This window comes from Drosophila melanogaster, chromosome 2L (genome assembly GCF_000001215.4).
Source record: "Drosophila melanogaster chromosome 2L".
NCBI lineage: Eukaryota > Metazoa > Arthropoda > Insecta > Diptera > Drosophilidae > Drosophila > Drosophila melanogaster.
Window position 1 is genome coordinate 1,048,498 of NT_033779.5, and position 19,548 is coordinate 1,068,045.

At 45.5% G+C, this 19,548-nt stretch overlaps 1 protein-coding gene across 2 annotated transcripts in view; it reads right to left on the reverse strand.

Moving 5' to 3' along the window:
• Positions 1-1,176: 1,176 nt before the first annotated feature.
• S (Star) overlaps positions 1,177-19,548 on the reverse strand; it is a 28,142-nt gene continuing 9,770 nt past the window's right edge. The window contains exons 2-5 of one of the 2 annotated variants that reach the window (NM_078726.4): positions 12,737-13,716; positions 4,069-4,556; positions 3,834-3,998; positions 1,177-3,768 (exon numbers count right to left, since the gene is read on the reverse strand). In NM_078726.4, the coding sequence (NP_523450.1) occupies positions 3,541-3,768; positions 3,834-3,998; positions 4,069-4,556; positions 12,737-13,649 (1,794 nt within the window). In that variant the 5' untranslated portion in view covers positions 13,650-13,716 and the 3' untranslated portion in view covers positions 1,177-3,540. The remainder of the gene's footprint in view (positions 3,769-3,833; positions 3,999-4,068; positions 4,557-12,736; positions 13,717-19,548) is intronic. The other variant, NM_164403.2, reaches the window with a different exon arrangement.

Below are 19,548 nucleotides of genomic sequence, written 5' to 3' on the forward strand. Positions count from 1 at the left end.
GATTCATAATTACTCATATGCAATTTACTCCTTATTAACAAATATTTATAAGAAGGAATAGGAAGGAAATCTTTTTCAAATTTAAAATACTTGGCTATTGCAAGAGCACTTCGGAAAACCATCAATATGCCCACAATTGTAATCTGACACATATTTTTCGAGTGACACTGCGAGTATCAAGCGTCAATTGTCAGACTACAAAGTAGAGAATACCCTGTAAAACACGAATATAAGGCAACTAGAGAATAGGCAACATCCATTTGAAAACCGGAATCTACAGGGTACCTCAACAGCTTTGGAAGAGACGGTTATGTCCCGCGAAAGCTGCCCTAGAGCAACAACAATGGACGGGCCGAAAGTCGCCGCCCACCACCTCCGCTTGGCCATTTGACGTAGGTTGACAGCTGTTTGCGCTGGCCAAACTTTATGGCTATTGATTTTGCTCCGAGTTTTGAGTTCCGAGCCAGGACGCAACAGTTTGAAAGTCGCAGCTTTCACTTTCGTGGCCCGAGCACCGAGTGCTGGTGGCCACCACCCACTGCGCCTGTCCGTTGCCTCTGTGTTAGTGTGTCAGAGCGGCGCCTGCGCCGGTTTTTTCCGAGGAAAGCTCCGTCGCAACAGCCTGTTGCCCACGTAGGCGGCACCCGGAGCACAGCTATCCAGATCCAGATCCAGCCCCCAGAACTCCACCCATGTCTTCCATTTCCAGGTGGCGACGATGCACTGGAAGAGGTGCCAGTACGCCGAAATCCCACCCAGAAACCTAGACAATGGCCGTTCACATGCCAAGGCGTCGCAGTTGGCTCGGCAATTAATTTGATCACTTGGCTCAAAAGCGAGCTGCATGCTAATGCCTCCATTATGAGTTCTGTTTCCGCCTGAATGGAGGGATTACGACTGCTGCTGCTGGCAAAAAGGGTCGTTTAACGTTGAGCTTTGCTGTTGGGGCTGCCAAAGGGGTAAGTCCTGGTGCTTGTTTGCAACAGGTTGCCAATGGCATCCGGCGGCCATTATTACTCAGGGGACGGGAGGCCATTTTGAATGGCAAGCAGGAATGTGGGCAATGAAAAAGGGCTCACAAAAAGGGTTGCATACTTCTCGGCTGCAAAAGTTAACGGTGGAATCCATTCAGGAGTTTTGAATCTCAATGAAAGAAAATCCCACACAAAAGCAATTAAAACTATTATTTTGCATTACATTTCATGTAAATCTTTATTAATGCCATTCATTGAACTCGTGTAAATTTTGTTGTTATTCATAGTTATTATTTTGTCATAGTTGCAGGCTTCTTTTCAATTGTTTAGCTGGTATCTAACTATAATAAGTGGCGGCAAAGTTTCATTCTAAATTTCCATAAGTGTTTCAGTTTGCAGTTCTGTTATTTGGGGATAGTTTGGAAAATATGTACTCGTGACACTGTGTTGCTCAACAGTTTTCAAGTCAGTTTCATAAGACAATCAACTTTGATTTATGCCATAGATATAGTCTAGTTATGATTTGCATCGAGTGAACTAAAGGCAGTGACTGGACAAACAAAAGTCAATGAAGCTTCATAAGTTTTTGATTCTTTATTTTAATATTAACTATAAATTTTGTTTCCTTAGTTTATGCTCGCTGTAAATACAATTTCTAGTTCGATGTCGAGCTTAGCATGAGTTAGCCTTTTGCTAGTGTGTGTGGTGTGTATGGTGAGGGCTTTCGTAATGGATGTGGATGCTATGTGGGATGGGTGCTATGGACAAGGCCGAATCAGATGGTAATCGGTATCGTAATAGCCTACTTAAAATTTGGTTAAACGCTAATTTACACAAGATACAACTAAGTAATTAGAATTAGGCTTAAAAAAACAGACATTAGCACTGTACTTAGACTAAGGTGATGTTTGTGATTTAGTCGCGATTCTATAGTTCTTCTTGTGACGGATTCGAGTGTGGTAACTGAGTAACTGAGTGACTGAGTGAAGACTGTGGGCATGGGCATGGGCATCACCGGCCTCTCATCATCGGTAAGGCAAGTTTAACAGACGGCAATTGGTAACAACAAATGTTCGGCTAGTGACGGTTGCTGCTCAATGCTCTCCTCTCTCTATGTACAACGATTTCAATATGAGTAATGCTTAGATTTTGGTTTCTTTCAAGTCTAAGTCGAAGGCACTGATTCTCTACTCGGCTCTCAATTCAATATCTGTGTCTGGCTCTATAGTCTGTGTTTTTGTTTTAAGTGTTTCTGTTTTATGGTCGGGCGAGGTGCAACGAGTTCGCGGCACTTGCAACAACTGTCACCGATCTCAGCTGTGTCCTAGTGTGCACATAAAAAAAAAAAATAATACATCGTGTATACTAAAATGTTATCGAAATAAGAGCGGTTTACATTTGATTTCGCTGCGTTACATTTACATTTATTTACTGTGGTTATCCACTAGTACATTTATTACAAAAATGTGCATGAGTGTAGTGTGAGTGTTTTGGGTTTGGGTTTGGGTTGTTTTCTTCGATCTTTGCTCTATTTCGTAATTTCTTGACAATTTTCTCGCTGCCTCGTCTAATGGTTTATTCCTTCGATCTTCATTTTTGCTCATTAATTTAATGATTGGCTTATGTTGTAACTATGAGTATGAGATGAGTTGAAAGCAGATTTTGCAAATGAGTTTACTATATATTTATTCGCTTGCGCTAGTGTGTGTATGTGTGTACAATGGTGGTGTTTATGTGTATGGATGTGCTTGGTTTGGTTCAATAATTTAATATAATTTAAATATTTTTGTATTTAGTTTTGCGCTGCTTTCGTTCCTTCGTCGTCTGGCGCCCGTTTAAACAATAATTTATGTTAGCTTTCTTTACTTATGGATTACTAGATAAAGCATTCGATATAACATAAACTTGCATAGATAGATACTTGGATAGTTTGTAGGAGATAGCCGACCTAAGCCTAGTAGCAGAGCAGTTACAATAATTTCTCGTTCATAATCCGAACTCGCCGCGCCAGTTGCAATTTAATTTATACATCGAAAAAGGGGCGGGCGGGCGGCCTGGGCGTGCGCACTCTTAGAATAACATTCATTATAGCATAGCTTATAGCAAATCATAATACGTTATATGCATATATGTATATAGTAATGCTGTGTTCTCGTTCAACACAATTGTTCTGTGTACTCGGCTCGTACACGCGCACAAAAAACAATTTCGACAAAAAATAAATGGAAATAATAACATAAAGGCGATATAATATGTTTTTGAGAGGGGAAGGGGAGGATTTGAGTTTTACAAAAACTAAGATTCTACTCGTACAATATATCATAATCGGTATACAGTATATTAAACCATATCGTTAGTGTAGCGTATGTATAGTAATAATTATCATTATAACATAGAGTTCAGTTTGAGAGTTATGCTCTTCTCTCGCTTCGCTACCAAGTGTTTTCTTGATTTCTTTCAGTAACTACTTTAATTTTTCGCTGTTCAACGCTTGTCTTCACTTCGATGTCGTCTGGGCAGCTGACGCCCAGTTTGATCCTTTGATGGTTCGTTGCGGTGGTCGAGCCTAGGGCGTCTTCAGCAGCAGGATATCTTTTTTGCGCGTGCGACTGGCGCTGGCATTGAGCCGCTGGTAGAAGTAGTTCCGACCGATCTTGCGCTGCAGCTTATAGGACTTGCCCGCCAGGAACCTGGTGATGTCCAGCACGTAATCGGCCACGTCCTCGTGATCCTCGAGCAAATGTATCGATATCACATCGATTTTGACTTTGTCGAAGGGCAGCGTCTGCAAGATCTGCAAGCAAAAAGTGAATCGTTTAGCGAAAGTGTCAGGCGAGAGGAAGCCACTGGGTCACTCACCTCCAGCTCATGCCCCTGTACGCCCAGGCTGAGCAGATCGTATTCGGTGCGCTCACATGCCAGCATGATTGTGTAGAGCGGAAAGCATTTGACACGCGAGTTGAACCACGAGGTCTCCTCGTCGTGCAGACTATTGATGCGCACATCCTCGTTGTGTATGGTAATCTGTGGGAAAAGCGGGGGGCATTAATCACTGATCTGCGACAGATCCGCATCTCAAGCCACTACTACTTACCTCTTTGGGATAGGTATTGGGCGAAACACAGGCGTGCACCACCTGCATGCGCGCCCGCTGGGCATTCTGCTTGCGCAACGTGAAGTACCAGCGCGGCTCCGGCTCCACCAGCACGCCCATCCAGTTGAGCTGCTCGCTCAGCCAGGGCGCCGTGATCAGATGGGCGAGAGGACCGCTCAGCGACTGGATCACCGCGCCGTTCATCTTGCCGCCCACCAGGTCGGCCACGTAGTGGGCCAGTTGATCGGCTCCACTGCCGCTGCTGTTGCCACTACCGAATGTTGAGCCTGCGGCGGCGAGGCGCGGCGAGTTGGGCGGCGGACCCACGCCCACTGAGGCCGCTGCCGCGACCTTGGGCGACGCCTTGCCCAGGTACTTGCCCATGTGGATCTGGCGCAGGAAATCAATGAGTGCGGGATCGTCTTGCGCAACCCCATTCAGCTCGTAGTCGCGCGACATGTTTAGCCGAAACTGCTGATGGCGAATCTCTGCGGGAGGAAAATCAAATCCAAAGATTAGTTGCAAGTTGGTTTAGAGCAGTGGCGGTAATTGGATTTAATTAAAAGTTGTTGCACCACTGGACGCATGGCGTGTGTGGCTCAAACGCTGCCACGCTTCGCTGCCAATTGGAGCGCATTGACCACATTTGCATTGGCGAATGGGTGCGCCGCAAAAGAAGGGCATATCAGGTAGCCATTATTCTTGCATATACACCACACGGCTACAAACCTAATTAAAGGCCGTCTAGGCCAGCAGAATCATAGATTACGAAATGGAACTTAGTACTTTAAATGGATTGAATTTTTGGTAAAATGCCATGTTAGCTTGGCATAAATTGTGTTCGCAAAGTTGGAAAACTGAAGGAGCAGGAGACCCCATTGAAGGTCGGGAGAAGGAAACAGCCACTTGGCAGCGCCGATGACCTCGCCTTGAAAGCGGCCCGACTCGGCATCGGCTTTTGGCCGGTGTGCCGGCCCATAAAGTATAATGAGCGCACGGCCTCTGATATTTAGCACATGACCCCATCATCCGCTCCACACCCCACCCGCATCCGATTTTCCCCCGGGCACCGTCGACCATTTGACTCATGTCAGAGCCGGCCCAACCTGTCCATAAACCTTAGCAACAAAAAGCCAGCGATTTGCCGTACTTCGGCTTCAGTTGCCACACTCCGCACAGTCATATATACATATGTATGTATGTACAGGTACATTCAGACACACTTGGGCTTTATTTGCTTTTCACACTTTCCTTGTGCCAATTTTCACTTTTTGTTTCGTTTTAACTGGCCTCCGGCGAAACAAATCGTAAAAGCCAAAGGAATTAAAATATATCAAATGTGCTTGCAGCATTTTGTGGCAGCTTAAAAGCACTGTAAGCCCTCCCACACGAGCGAAAAGGGTTTCCAAAAGGCCAAGGTCTGATATTTGGGGATTGATTTTGATAGAATGTGAAGTAACTAATTACAAACAGATGATTTCCCTTTAGTCACTCCACTCAGCATGTAGTAAGATTAAATGTGGGAACACATAATTTAAGTAGAACGGAAGTGTGTGCAAATGGCAAGTCAATATGAAAATCATGCCACTCTTGCTCCGAATAAATTTCCCGGAACCCTTACAAATTTAAATTATGAGCAAGTTGATTTAAATAAATCTGACAAAGAGAAATGCGCCGTGGGCGGAAAGCGTGGCAAACATCTTGTCAATCGATCTTCCATTTGGTCTAACTTGTACGTCATTATTTCTCGCTCCGGTTCGCCAGACGAATTCGCATCGTTATAGCCAAGTCGTTATACAAATATATATATATATATATTTTTTGGTCGTTTGGTGCCCATTCAGCGCAAATGTGCCATGCAAATTTTGAGGCGAAAACTTTTATGTTTCGGTCGCAAAATGGCCATAAAGTTTATTATAATGCATATACCAGCAGATAGACGGCCAGCAAAAGTGAGGCAAAGACCAAAAACAGTTGCCGGCCATTTAGACAAGCCACTATAATTTAGCCATACCGAGGAGGGGACATTTCTCTGTAATTTCCCAGACAAGGGGCCCGAAGGCCAAGTGAAAACTTGCACTAATTAACACCAAAAGCCGATCTTCGCAGGGAAAGTCGGGCACTTCAGGGTTCAGCGGGGGAAATTTATGCGGTCATTAGTCGTGGAAATCTGATAGCGGATTGATGTAAGGTCTCGCATTACGCCAAACGATTAGAAGTCGAATGAATTGGCTCGTCGATCGTTTGTCTACCAGCATACAACACACATACCATTATGATCCCATACCATCCCATCCCACCGACAGATGTGCAATAAAGCCGCTGGAACCGTTAAATGCGAACACATGTAAATCCGATATATAAAGTACGAAAATTAAAGCGACCGAAGGAATGGAATGAAATCTGCCCTCGGGCGCAGCAATTTCGGTGTCAAAAGCTGACATTTCTAATTTGCACAAGGGTGGCGCAGTGGCAAGACAAATGACGGGGCAGGCCGGTCCCGAAAATTATATTCAATGGCGGCGGACGGGACAACATTGTCCCGGAGGAGGAGTGGAGTCCAGGAGCCGGGCCGAGAGGAGCAACGTTTAATTGCGGTTAAGCGGCGGCAAACTTAAAGTTCCCTGATCGTCCTGAACCGGCGGCGGCTTATTCAGATTATTCAGGGGTTCACAGGGACTCGTTCACTCGTTCGCATTCAGGGGTAGTGCAAGACGGACAGACGGACTGGCTGGCTGGCAGTAGTGCACGCCCTATTCAATAATTCAACAAAGGCGGCCGGGGAAGGCAAATAAGGGCGGGGAGTAAGGCCCAGGTGAAACCCACAACTTTTGTGCATTTTCAATTGCGGGTAAAAGTTTATTACAAACAATATACACTTATCGGAAGAACTTCATATTTTAGGTAGGTAATAACTCACTGATAGTTTCAACAACAAGCAGTTACTCGACGACTAAGCTGCTTTGTAAAGTTCTAGTATAGAGGTATTGGTTTATTACTATTCAACTTTATAGTGAAGATGAATGCTTAATAAAATTCCTCCATATTTGTTCAAAGTGTATGTATGTCCAAAAACTTTATCGTTGTAGTATGTTTTTCAGGACAATGCGACGTGGCTGTCGTCGGGCAACGTTACCCTTGTTGTGTAATATATCCACGGCCTGAATCCGGGATCTGGAATGGCGTGCTCGCCCTGGATCCGCATGTCCTATTGCCATTGCCTAGTAGTTTGGCTCGGTTGGTCTATTGATTTGTGCTTCTTGTCTGGCTTGTAATTACAAGCTCGTACGCCGCCATTCAAAATGGCCTGTTTCCATGTTGATAACGTGAAATGTTCCCATCCATGAACACGTCTTGCATGTGGTAACAGAACAGGCAACGCAAGCGCTGATTTATTTAGCAAATAGGTCCAAGTGGGCCTAATCTATGTGGGTCGGATCTTAATCACCGCCTGCAAAGCGCATTTAGTTGTGGCGAAATGGAAAAGGCCAATGCAGGGCAAACATGTACGTCACGTGATCAGGTGTGAAATGCATTAAGTGGGTGGAAAAACAAGGGAAAAGTGCGATTTAAAAGGTTGAATCGAAAAGAGCACCAACTACTAGCGAATGAAATGAAATATTTTATTAAACATTACCAATTCAGACTGATATATGACAGCGTGGCACTCTGTATGATGATATATGACCCATTGAGACGTGTCAAGAAACCTTTGGCATGGTAAATGACCCCGTTTTAATGCGTTAAACGTTCCCTTTAGCCATTAATCAACCCCGATTGAAATATCTTCCAGCGAAATCCCGATAAAGCAGACACGAGACCGAGACCAGTTGTTCAGCCCCCGCTGTTGTTGTTTTCCTTATTAACCTTATCGCAGTGGGCACTTTTCCAAGGAGAACCCACACGACGCCTAAGAAACGGCGCAATTGCAATGCCACAAGGAGGGTTGCAAAACCCGAGACCCACATGCGGGTGGTGGCTCTGCGGAAAGAAGGCAGGCGGGCGGAGTAAGTACCTCATAAGAAGTGGTTCCTCTAGTCATCGTGAGTCGCCGTGGCGCATGCTGTGATAATGCCGTTTGAGCTTTGCTTTTCAAATTGAGCACTCGCTGCGCTTTTCACGGAGCTGATCATCTCCGCCGGAGGCTCGAACGAACCGGGCGAACCACTTGCACCACCGCGACGAAGCGCAGACCATGCCACGCAGTCCAGACGACGACAGCGACGCCTCTGCGGGGGTGGCTTTTTCCCCCCCGGGCTGGGGGCCATGCAACAATGTTGGCAACTGCACACGAAAATTATGAATCACGAGGCAAACTAAGTCGGTGGGAGGAGGGCCCACAATGACATCCGGTGGCTAGCAGGGGAGGTTAATGCTACACACGAAGAAACAAGAGGACAAATTTAGTTAATAGTCGAAGGTTATCAGTCGATAATGTGAGACTTTGTTATAAAAGGGTCGCTGAATAAGGCATATCCAATGTAGCAAAGAAATCTTTTAAAGTTCCAAGATTTTAATTTAGATGTAGGATCAAAGTCTTAATATTCTGCAAAGTACTTAAGACTGGTTAGAAACTGCCAGACTAATAGGGGATTTGTCGTGACCCCTCCCCTTCCACTTTGAATTCCCTACGAACCCGCTGCGTGCCTAACGGGAATTAAGTCATTAGTGGTTGGTGTGTGTGTGCTGTGTGTGTGGTGTGTGTGCAATGGAGTTCAAGTTGTAAATTTCAATTAAAGTTGCAATTTGCAAATTGTCACCAGTGAAGGCCAGACGACAGTGACGACGACATCGTGTAATCACCGCAAGTGTGAAGATAATGCCGTCCTAACATGATTAATGCCCTGACCTTTGGGGGCGTGTTCGCTAGCGTTCGAAGTGCACGGCAAAAAAAACTAGTGTGGGTAGTTAATTATATTGTAATGTGTTGTTACCCAATTCACAATTTTACTTCCTTGTTATCGAACCATAAACATAGTTGCGCACAAATGGGCTAATACGCTTTGAGTTACTTGAGGTAGGGTCGTCTTCTCTTTTTCGGCTACCGACTGCTGTCAAAGGTGAGGCTAATGACACTGCACCTGGCCACCTGCGCACTCCCCCTTTTGGGAGTCACGAGCCATGTCAACAACAAGTGAAGTGCGGCAACGTCGCAGGGGCGCGGCATGGCGTGTGAAGATGGCTTCGGTAGTCACCAGTTGCCAATCAGTCGAAAGTGAGCGGCGGGCGAAACAGTGAAAGCCAGCTAATCGATGACTGAGTAATCACACGGCGTCGATAAGTAGGCTATGTTCGGATTATGGCACAAGTCAATGCAATCCGAGGATGAAGCTAACGAAATTGGGTGGCGGATATAAGAGTATGTGTTCGGCAGTGACTACAAGTGGTAACAAGTTGCTTATACTTGGTTGGAACCAGTTCTGAAAACGAAACAGCTATTAAAACCGATTTGGCCAAGTAGCAAAGTATCGTTAAACATTCAAATGGCTAATAACAGCAGAAAGATCGCCAACCTCGCTCTATAAATATGGTAATAATTTATAGTTCGCCATCATATAAACCCTTAATTAACAGAGCTTTCAAATAATATCGAAGATGATTGCAAGCCGATTTAATTAATATACTATGAAACTAATGGTTTGTTTCTATTGACCAACTTTTCGAGTGGATAAACATTCAAATTTCAATGCCCTGCCAATTATAGTTGTTCCATTATACCTGTAATAGTTTTACATACATTCCTTTCTCCTGATCGTTTCATTACCTTCTCAAAATCATAGTTTCCCAGCAAAGGATCAACACACCCCGATTACAAAATGCCGCCAAACTTCAAATGCAATTTTCGATTCCGAATCTCTTCCCAGAGAAAAAACCCGAGAAGTGCTTCGGTCATTGCAACAATCAAGATTGGAACGTGACTGCCACAACGCGTCTAGGGATTGGATTGTGGGGGACCATCATCATCGCCACCATTATATTGTGGTCATGGGAAGTACGGAAGAACTGAAGAAGTAGAATCGAAATGGAAACAAAATGCGGCCGAGGCTGAATTTGTAACAAGAAGAGCGTAGGCAAGCAGAAAAAATGATTGTGAGAGTTGGCATTTGGTATTTGGAGTTTAGGTTCTGTAAAGTCATGGTCAGAGGTTTACCAGCTCGGGAATTTCGGGGTGAGACGGGCTGAGTCTCTCCGCTCGCATTCCATTCCAAAATTTGTCACTCTAATAAGCGCATTTCGGTTCGCTTTGGTCTGTGTCTGTCAAGTGCATGATTCGAAGATATTTCGATTGGAGCGGCACAAAGCTTCCACTTTTCAACCTCAACCTTTGTCGCTCCACACGGAACGTGTTAAATTTATATCCAGTCCGCTTTTGTGAGGGGAATAAGAAGTTCGGGGAGCAGAATGGGCCGAGAAAGGAATGCCTAATTTATGTTTATTTCTGTTTATGAATCCGTTCGCTCGTATAAACCTAATAGAGCCATCAATGAGCCATAAAAATGGGGCTGTCCAGCAGCAACGTCAGTTGACAAGTGACACGCCCAAGTGGAAACTTGGAGATATCGGACCTTCGTCCCCGCCGAACCCAGTGGCATCCCATCAAAAGAGACCCAGCCCATTCAGTCTAGTCGACGTGGCGACGAAAAACAAAAGAGTCAGATATTACAGTCAATAAGTTGTTGAATTATAACCCCCTGGGCACTTAACTGAGTGCATGAAATTACAAATTTATAGCAAAAAATCAGCTGCAATCATCGTTTCGATTTTATACAATTTTTAATGGCAATAAACCAAAAGGGAAGAAGTAAAGCAGTCAAGCCATATCCACTTCATATCAATTTTCATATTAAATAAACCATTTAAAGATTCACCAACTCTTAGAATCAATGAAAGATTGTATTTATTGAAATCTCCAAATTTCATCATCGATTACAAATGGCTAGCAAAACTAATGACTAATCCTAAGAGTTTTGGTTATGCCATTTCCATTAGCACAAATTCAAATATGAGCGATCAGCTGGAAATAACCGCTTTATAAAGTTAACTTCACAAAGTATTTGCATAACATTTGCACACTTAAAACGAATAAAACGAATAAAACGAATAAACGGAAGATGGGAAGAAGTTGGCGCTGCGGAAGAAGTCTTTGGCCCAAAGGAAGCGAATCGAGGAGGCAGAACGTCAACGTCAAAGCGAAAATTGCCAACACCCGAGTGGAATTTTAAAATGTCTCTAAAGAAGTGTGGATGGATGTCGACTTCCCCAACTGCAACAACAATGGACTGACATTGATTTTTTTTTTTTTTTTGGGTCTGGTCTGGGTGTTTACACTTAGTAGCCCTTAGTCACTCGCGGGCCACATGAATCACTCAATAATACTCCGGCGCCAGCGCTGGCGATCCGCCGACGGCGGGCCCACATCATATGCAAAACAATTTCGCTTGTAAAATGCTTTCCGCTTTCATTGAGCGCCAGGCAAGTCGCAACGAAAAAGACAATCCAAATTAAGCAAATTTATTCTGCACTCCCGTACTAGTCTAGAGACGAGATCGCATTCTCCGTTCGACGGGCTGTAATTCGGTCTCGGCGACAACAAAATATTTCAGCGAATTAAAAGAAATTGCCCCATCCGACTGCCGTCCGCGATCCGTAGAATAATGCAGATAGATGGCCAAGCTAACTAAACTAGTTGGGGATGCGTCATCTCCGGATTTAGATGGGTCACAAGGTTTCCGATGCGGATCATTCAAGGGAAGGCTACCCCGTGGTTCTCGCAATCAACTGCTGCTTATCGTAGCTAAATATTTGCAAAACCATTGCCTTATCGAATGCATCTAAAAAGTGTATTAATACCTGAGGAATGTGAATTTCCATGCAACTTGATAAGATTGGAGTTTTTATTTGATCAGTTTATTGGGATGGAGATATCTTCGTAATGAATACATACTATTGAGTGTCAGTTTCATTATAATTCTAAAAGAACCTCTTGTTGCTAAACAGCTATTTAAACTCTAGTTAATCAACCAGCCACTATGGCTTCGAATTGCTTCTATAGAAGACTATTAGATATTCCTCTGGCGTTGGGGCGGCTGCCTTTGAAACGATGGAGCTATCGGTGCTTCCAGCACGTGTCTGACTGCCTCATCGTTGGCAACGTTTTGGGGCAATGACAACACAGCATAACGCAACGCAAACAGCAGCGACAGCTGCGATGTTGCCTGTTGCCAAGCGATTGCTGACAGGAAGCGCCACTGCGCCAGCCAACGCAGCAAACACGCCCACACCAAAAAGATATTGGCAAGCGAAAAAATGCAGACCTTATATAAACTCCGGGGGAAGGAGGAGCAGGAGCAGGGGCAGCGATCTATGACAAAAGATGCGCTGCTGGCCAGTTTAGATGACGCGTAAACTAATCTCGAAAGTGTGCCCATTACCGGGAAAGGACAACCTTTCAGGAACAAAAAAAAAAAAAGAAAAAAAAGAAAGGGAACGGATCTGCAGCAAAGGCAAACACAGCCTACATCCGGTGGAAAAAATTGTGTTTGCGTTTCGGGCAAGGAACCAAACCGAACGAGCTCAAAAAACAGATGACATATGCCAGAGATATCAAATTTTAATAAGTAAACACTGGACAGGATAGAGGATATGAAGGATATAGAAGAGGACTCACCTGTCGTGTCCATGTAAACTATTAATGTGGCGAAGACTGCCGCGAAGGAGAGCAGGCACAGGGCGATGGGCAATAGCTGGCGATAGGGCGAGGGATTCAGTCGGGGATCGAGCTTCTTCGCCTTGCAGGATCCCGATCCTCCAGAGCCACCGCCTCCTCCTCCTCCGCCCGTACAACCCGCTGCCGTGAGGTGGTGATGGTGGTGGTGGTGATGGTGCTGCTGCTGGTGGTGCTGTCTGTGCGGATGCTGGATCTGTTGCGGAGATGTTCTCGCCCGGGACTCCATGCCCGTGGACTTCTGGCAGCAGTGTAGCTGCTGTTGCAGCGCCTGTGGCAGCCTGGTGGGCGTGGAGAGGGGCGAGGACACTGTGCTGACCGACGGCGAGCTGATCACGCTGCTCAGATCGCTCTGGTCACCTCCTCCTCCGTCCTGGTGGTGGTGCCTGCTCGCCGCCGTCGCCGAGGTCGTCATTGTGTTTTTGTGGCGCTGCTGCACATGATCCGTCTCATCGGTGCCACAGTCTTTGGTTGGTTGCCGGGTCTCCCGCTCCCGCTCCTTCTCCTGCTGGCCAAAGTTCACCTCGTCCACATCCTCGCACTCGATGTCATCGTCGTCATCCACCGCCGCATAGTTTGTTCGCACGGGCAGTGTTTTCCTGCACTCCGGACTGATGGCGGGGTTTGAAGGACTGGGCTTGACTTGCTGGTGGACTCCGCTCAGGGTTCCCGATCCTCCGCCGGCGCAACTCCTGCTCAGGGTGAACTTCTTGGGTGCGGCCTTGGTATGCCGGCGGCTCTGTGTCGCCGATCTCTGCTGGTGATGATTACTACTGGTATTGTGCTCCTCTTGTTCCGCCTGCTGCAGCTGGTCCACCGCCAGCGCTGGATGCGCCGAGAACACTTGCTGCGACATGACTCCTATGTGGGTTCCTTCAATCTCGTGTACCTCCTGGTTGAAAGTCCTCTTCTACAGCCGCATCCTGGAAGAGAAGAGCCAAAGAGAAGAATCCAATTAGTGCCAAATCGAAAACTAATTTCATAAGGTGCATTGAACTGAGGCATCATCATCATCAGCATCCCCACCCCCTTTCCAGCATCCTTACAGCCAGCTCTCCATATGTCTGGCAATCTTTTGTCTGCTCCTTTGCTCCTGCTGCCGTCTGAACTTATTCCCATTTTTATGAATAGGCAAAAATACAGTCCAAAAAAAAAAAAACAAAAACTAAAACGAACCCAGACAGACCCAGACTCGAACTCAAATTCAAACCCGAACCCAAGAGCAAAAGTCGCTCCAAGACGGAGGCCCGAAGAAATTGAATACAAAACTCCACCACCTGTCAAAAATCGAGCGACTGCCAGACAAAGCCGGGTGCGAAAGAGACGGCGCAGAGCGAGAGGGAGCGAGAGCGGTTGATTGCCAAAGAATTTCAACAACAACGCGAGGTATTTTGTGAACCAAATTAAAAAATACACAGAACGAGAGCAGGCGAGCTGAAGAGCTGGCTCCGGAGGGGTGAAAATGCATTGCAGCGAGGCATGAGAATTATAAATGGAAAAGCATTGAAGACGAGGAGAAGAGCGGCGATCGAGCGGAGCAGGAGGGCCCCTCCAAGGAGGCCAAGGAGGCCACTGTGGAAGTACCAGCCGTTTTGTGTGCCAAAGTGGGTACCTATAGCATGATAGGAACAATTGTGCGTTAAAGATTTTCTGCTCTTTACAATAACTAAACCGAAATGGATTTAGTCAGTCCCTGCTAAAACTAAACTAAAACTATATTTTAAACTCCTAATATTACTCCTTAATTTAATGGCTTCAGATCTTTAGGTATTGCTTTAGAAATTGTAATACTCCATTACCGAAAAAAATTGCACATATATCTAAACTTGTCGCGCTTGTTCCTAATATTGTGACCTCGGGTGTATGGGTGTAGTGCCGTGTACTTGTGCGCCTGCGCAACAGACGCGCGAACGAGAGAAGCCATGCTCGACTCAAGCGGGAGCGAGTGAAACGGCAAGCTGTGCGAGTGGAATCGAGTTCATCAACTGGCAGTGGAAACAGCAGATGTTTTTCCAATGCTCGGCGGCTGTTGCTGCTCCGGCTCTTATTCATTCTTCCCTTGCCCTGCCTCCCAAAAAAAAAGGTATGCACAAATTAACGAGAGATTTGTAATGGAGCAGGCAACAGGCAGGGATTGCAGTGTGGTTTATTCCTGGCCATAGAGCGGATCCTAAAGGTATATGTTAGTTATCCAACAATATCGAATATATATCCAAACCAGAACATTTTAGTATTATTGTATCATTGTATTTGAATATGAACCATGTGTCCTATATGATCTCCAAATAGAGTATTTTACCATATCATCAGACTTGATTCCCTTCCATTCATGTAATACCTTCCCTGAGTGTTTGCTCTATAAAGCATAAAGCATCTCCTGCTTTGGACGTTGTAGTACTTTTTACTCTGGTTCGTAAAGACAAGGATGCCATCCATCCCACAGATTCGGAATAAGAATCAGAGTCTGAATCGGATCGGCTCGCTGACCAGCAGGAGCAGAGTCGAGGTTGCATTGACTTATGTGGCTGCCGCCGCGAGGCATTCGCGCATTCATTATCCATTACGCGTGTGCCCGGCTCTCGGTTCCTGGGATCCCCATTCTTGACTCGACTGCCCCGCGATCCTCCCGCGAGAGCGGAATATGTTTTGTGTGTTTTGATTTGCTGGAATTTATTGAAACATATCCCAGCGAAGCCGCGTCTTCGAGGCCCGTGATTAAATGGCCTGTCGTTGGTTGCTCGAATTTAATGATACTCTTCCCAGCCGTCTTTCTTTAAACGATATAGTTCCTGGAATGCGTCAGGCTTAAATGGGTCCATCTGAGCGATAGGTCGGGCATCTGCAGGTTGCAATTGCAAGTGTGCAGACTGAGAGCCATTAAGTCTCTAAGAGAGCAGTCCATTTAATCGATACGGAGCGTGTTATTAGCCACTTAAAGTTGTTTATAAAACCACTGGCGAGTGTAAAATAATTCCATTACTAAAAGAATTCGATTTTTCGTCTTAGAGCTTGATTACGTGGATTTTTTCCCACATCTATCGGCTTTTAATCCTATTCTACACACTTTCTGCCAAATGATTTTCATGATTTCGAACAATTAAGATGCATTTTCACAGCTCTGAAAGAAACTTCAAGTTTATGGACGCGTTTAATGGGCTTTTAATTCAGTAATTAGTTGCCATCGTCTTTGATTTGCAGTGCGTAAATAAAGACCCCTCAAATCGAATTGAAACGAAGCGAAAAACTTTGAAGTCGGATAGAAGAAGGCCCTCAGATACATCGCATTTGTATCTGCAGGCGGTCGGTGTGGCGTGTGATTTACGGCATGTCGCAGCGCATGAAATCGATCGATTTGAAAGAGCGCTCAGAGAAAAACAACAAAATCGGAAATCAGAGGGAGCCGACAGCACACGGATATATCTATGCATCTATAGCCATGTATGTATCTATAAATGTATCTGTATCCGAACAGCTATCAATAGCTGTGTGCGCGCTTTTGCCGGCGTCGCTTTCATTGATGCTGCCCTTTTTTGTGTCTGCTGGCTGTCTGGGAAGTCGTCGACTTGGCAACAACATCTATATAGCCGTCTATATATTCTGTGACACTGCCACCTCCCAGTTGGCGCCACTGGAGGGGTCACCACAAGATTTAGGTGGAATGGGACCAAGAGATTTAGGCGACCAAGGCGATTTAGGCTCTGCAATTTCAACGTTTGGCGTGGTGCAACATATTTTGCGGCCCCAGTTCCGAGAATCGCCTAGCCAAGCTGAACAAACAACAAAATCAAGGGGGGAAAAGGAATGGAAAGGTGAGCCAAGGTGGGACAAGGTGGCATAAGCATGGAGAGAAACCGGAACCTACTTTAGTGCTGTTTCTGGTGTATTTGTATGCATATGTAGATGTTCAACCAGAATCCTCAGCATTAAGTGTGACCTTTGCATACTCTAAGAAATTTTGTTAATATTTCCCGGACCGCTGATTTATTTTTCTGTGTGTACGAAGGAGCAGCAGCAGAGGAAGAACCAGCGAGCGAACATGCCACAATAATGTTTTGCGGTTAATGATCGTGCGATGCGAGGTTCGTATAAATGTAACACAGAGCCAGAAAGAAGAGAGGGCGAACGGCACAAGACATTTTGATAAAACATTTACAAACGCACTCAAGCAGAACTCCATCATCCCGGCCAGCACAGTTAGAGCAAGGTATAACCACCAGGCCGAGTTCCACAAAGAAAAAAAAACCCAGAGCAGGAGAGACAAGAAGCGTTGACGATGGGCAGCCAAGTAAGAAAAAGGCAGTCAGCTCGTAGAATTATTCTGCTACGCTTTTAACCATATGGTTTATTTATACAAAAACACCAACAGCACCGCACCGGAGGAACAAGATCGGCGGTCGGCAGTCCAGGCCACTCGCCAACATTGGTAACAACAAAGTGGCAGACAATAAAAATGCAATTCTAAAAGGCCAGCAATAACAACAGCTTGGCGATTGTTGCACATAGGCATTCCTCGACTTCTACAGTACACTTGCCACTGGGACCCGGGAAGTTCCAAGCAAACGAGCTGGCCAAGCGATCTGGTGGATACGAAAGTCAATCGAGGCGGGATTCCTTTCGAAAAGCAAGAGGTTATGCAAGGAGAAAGGAGATCGAACTGCTAAGTAACGATTATGTATCTTAAGGACACAACTTGAAACCGCATTATGTCTTATCATTTTATATCGTTGCAGTGCACGATATCTTTTGCCTTAATTTTTCCTAAATACACCCTAAGCAGGCACACTCCCACTTGTTTCCCTAAGGACCCACATAAATAACTGCACCTTTGCTGTCAGATAAACTCACAATCGCCACCAGTGAGCGACCCTCTAGATTCGCCAGGCGGTTCCCTAAAAAGTTGTTGAAATTCTCCAATTGCTGCAATTGTTTCGAGTGCTCGCCCTTAGCAGGATCCTCCCCTCACTTAATTTTCGCCCTGATGATTACTTAGAAATGAGCTACCCCGCTGGACAAGAGCTCAGCTCCGCCACGCTGAACGCGCTAATGAAAAAATTGCTCTCGCCAGGTAAGGCAAGAAGGTATTTCGGAAATTTATTGGTAGCACACAGAAACGTGAAAAAATACGAAATGTGTGGCATATGCTGCACACTTGGTAAGAGGTAACTGGCAACAGGGACTACAGGGCCTTGCCACTTGCATCTCGGACCTGTGTGGTCGTCGGGGCGGCGTTGACTTATCTTGGCTTGTTTATCGGCCAGCGTCGTCGGCGTCGTCGTTTTAATTGTTTGTGCCCAAGGCGTCGGTTTGTAGGAGTTGGCCAGCCCAAAAGTTGGCCGACAGCAGCTACAACGGTTGTTCAGCAAGTCGTTCTAGTAAATTAGCACATAAAAATGCGGCTGGAAAGTTGCCAAATAAAATGCGGCAGTGGCAGTTGTGGCAGTTGAGGAATCTAGGGTAAGTCGCGAATGGCAAATGGGTTCCATTGCAGCCGCTGCTATTTTATTGCACTCGCCTTGCATGTCGGGAATTTATTACCAAAAAGGCAGCAGGGGGCCAGAAGCCGGGCTCCTTGGCAGTTTCTTCGGTTCCCGGACAGCTGGCGTGTGCCAGGACTAAGGAGGTGCCCTGCAGGACTCCATGCAAATGCAATTCATCGCATCGCATGCGAGAATTGGCGGGACACTTTGATTTCGCCCCTTAAGCAGATCCATCAGGAGAAGGTGGCCCACGACAGGAGAAGTCTGAAAGCCCAGGAAGCCAGGAAGCCAAAAGCGCTTATCTTAATGAGAAGTTGACGTGCCTGCATGCCACAATACCAACTCGGTTGGGGCATGAAAATTGCCTTAATGTGCCGGCAGATGCCCAAAAAAAATAATATTTATGCGCCTCAATAAAATTGTGGGAGTTACTTGGCCAATTACACCATAACTTGGGCCATTGATTGTTTACTTTAGTTGCTCTCCGTAGGCGCGGAGGCCATAAATTCCACCCATTGATGATGAGATTTCCTTGGGTTGACTTCAACTATAACCATATTTTTCGCTGCCTATGGTTTGTTGATATCCCATGACATTTGTTTAGAGTGAAAATTTCGATAGAATATCCATTAACCTCTCAGTTTACGGGCAACGGATGTCTGATGGGTATCTTACAGCCATTACATAACTATTTAAATCGCTGGTTTATTTTTAGTTTGGAACGCACTTCCCATGTGTGATTAAATTTCCTCAATTAACTAACTTAACTGCGAATTACACTGGCCTGCGGTCAGCTGCATAATTATGCAATGTTCATCTCGGCATAATTTCGCAATTAAATTGAAGTCCATAATCTATCCCACATGATCGCAGTCAATTGCCAGCGCGTACTCACTCGCATTTCCAGGGAATCAGAACGTTATATTAATTTGAACCCCTCGCATCCACGAGATGTTTAATGTTTATGCCCGCCGCAGTTGCTGACGTGACTGCAGCCAACCAAAGCTCAATGAAGCAGCAGCTCGAAAGTGCAGAAAACCCCGAAAGGTACAGTGAGCTCCGAAGAACACAACTATTTCAAGATATCTGTAGAGGTAAAGAAACTTAATAACGAACAGAAATTCAACAGATTTAGTTATCGAAACTTCACTGTACTCCAATGGCAAAAGGGGCAAGCATCGTGTAATGAGCAGCACGCACAAAATGCATAGAAATGGAAATGGATCAAGAGCAACAGATACATCAGATACGGATACAACTGCACATAGAGGGGCGGCA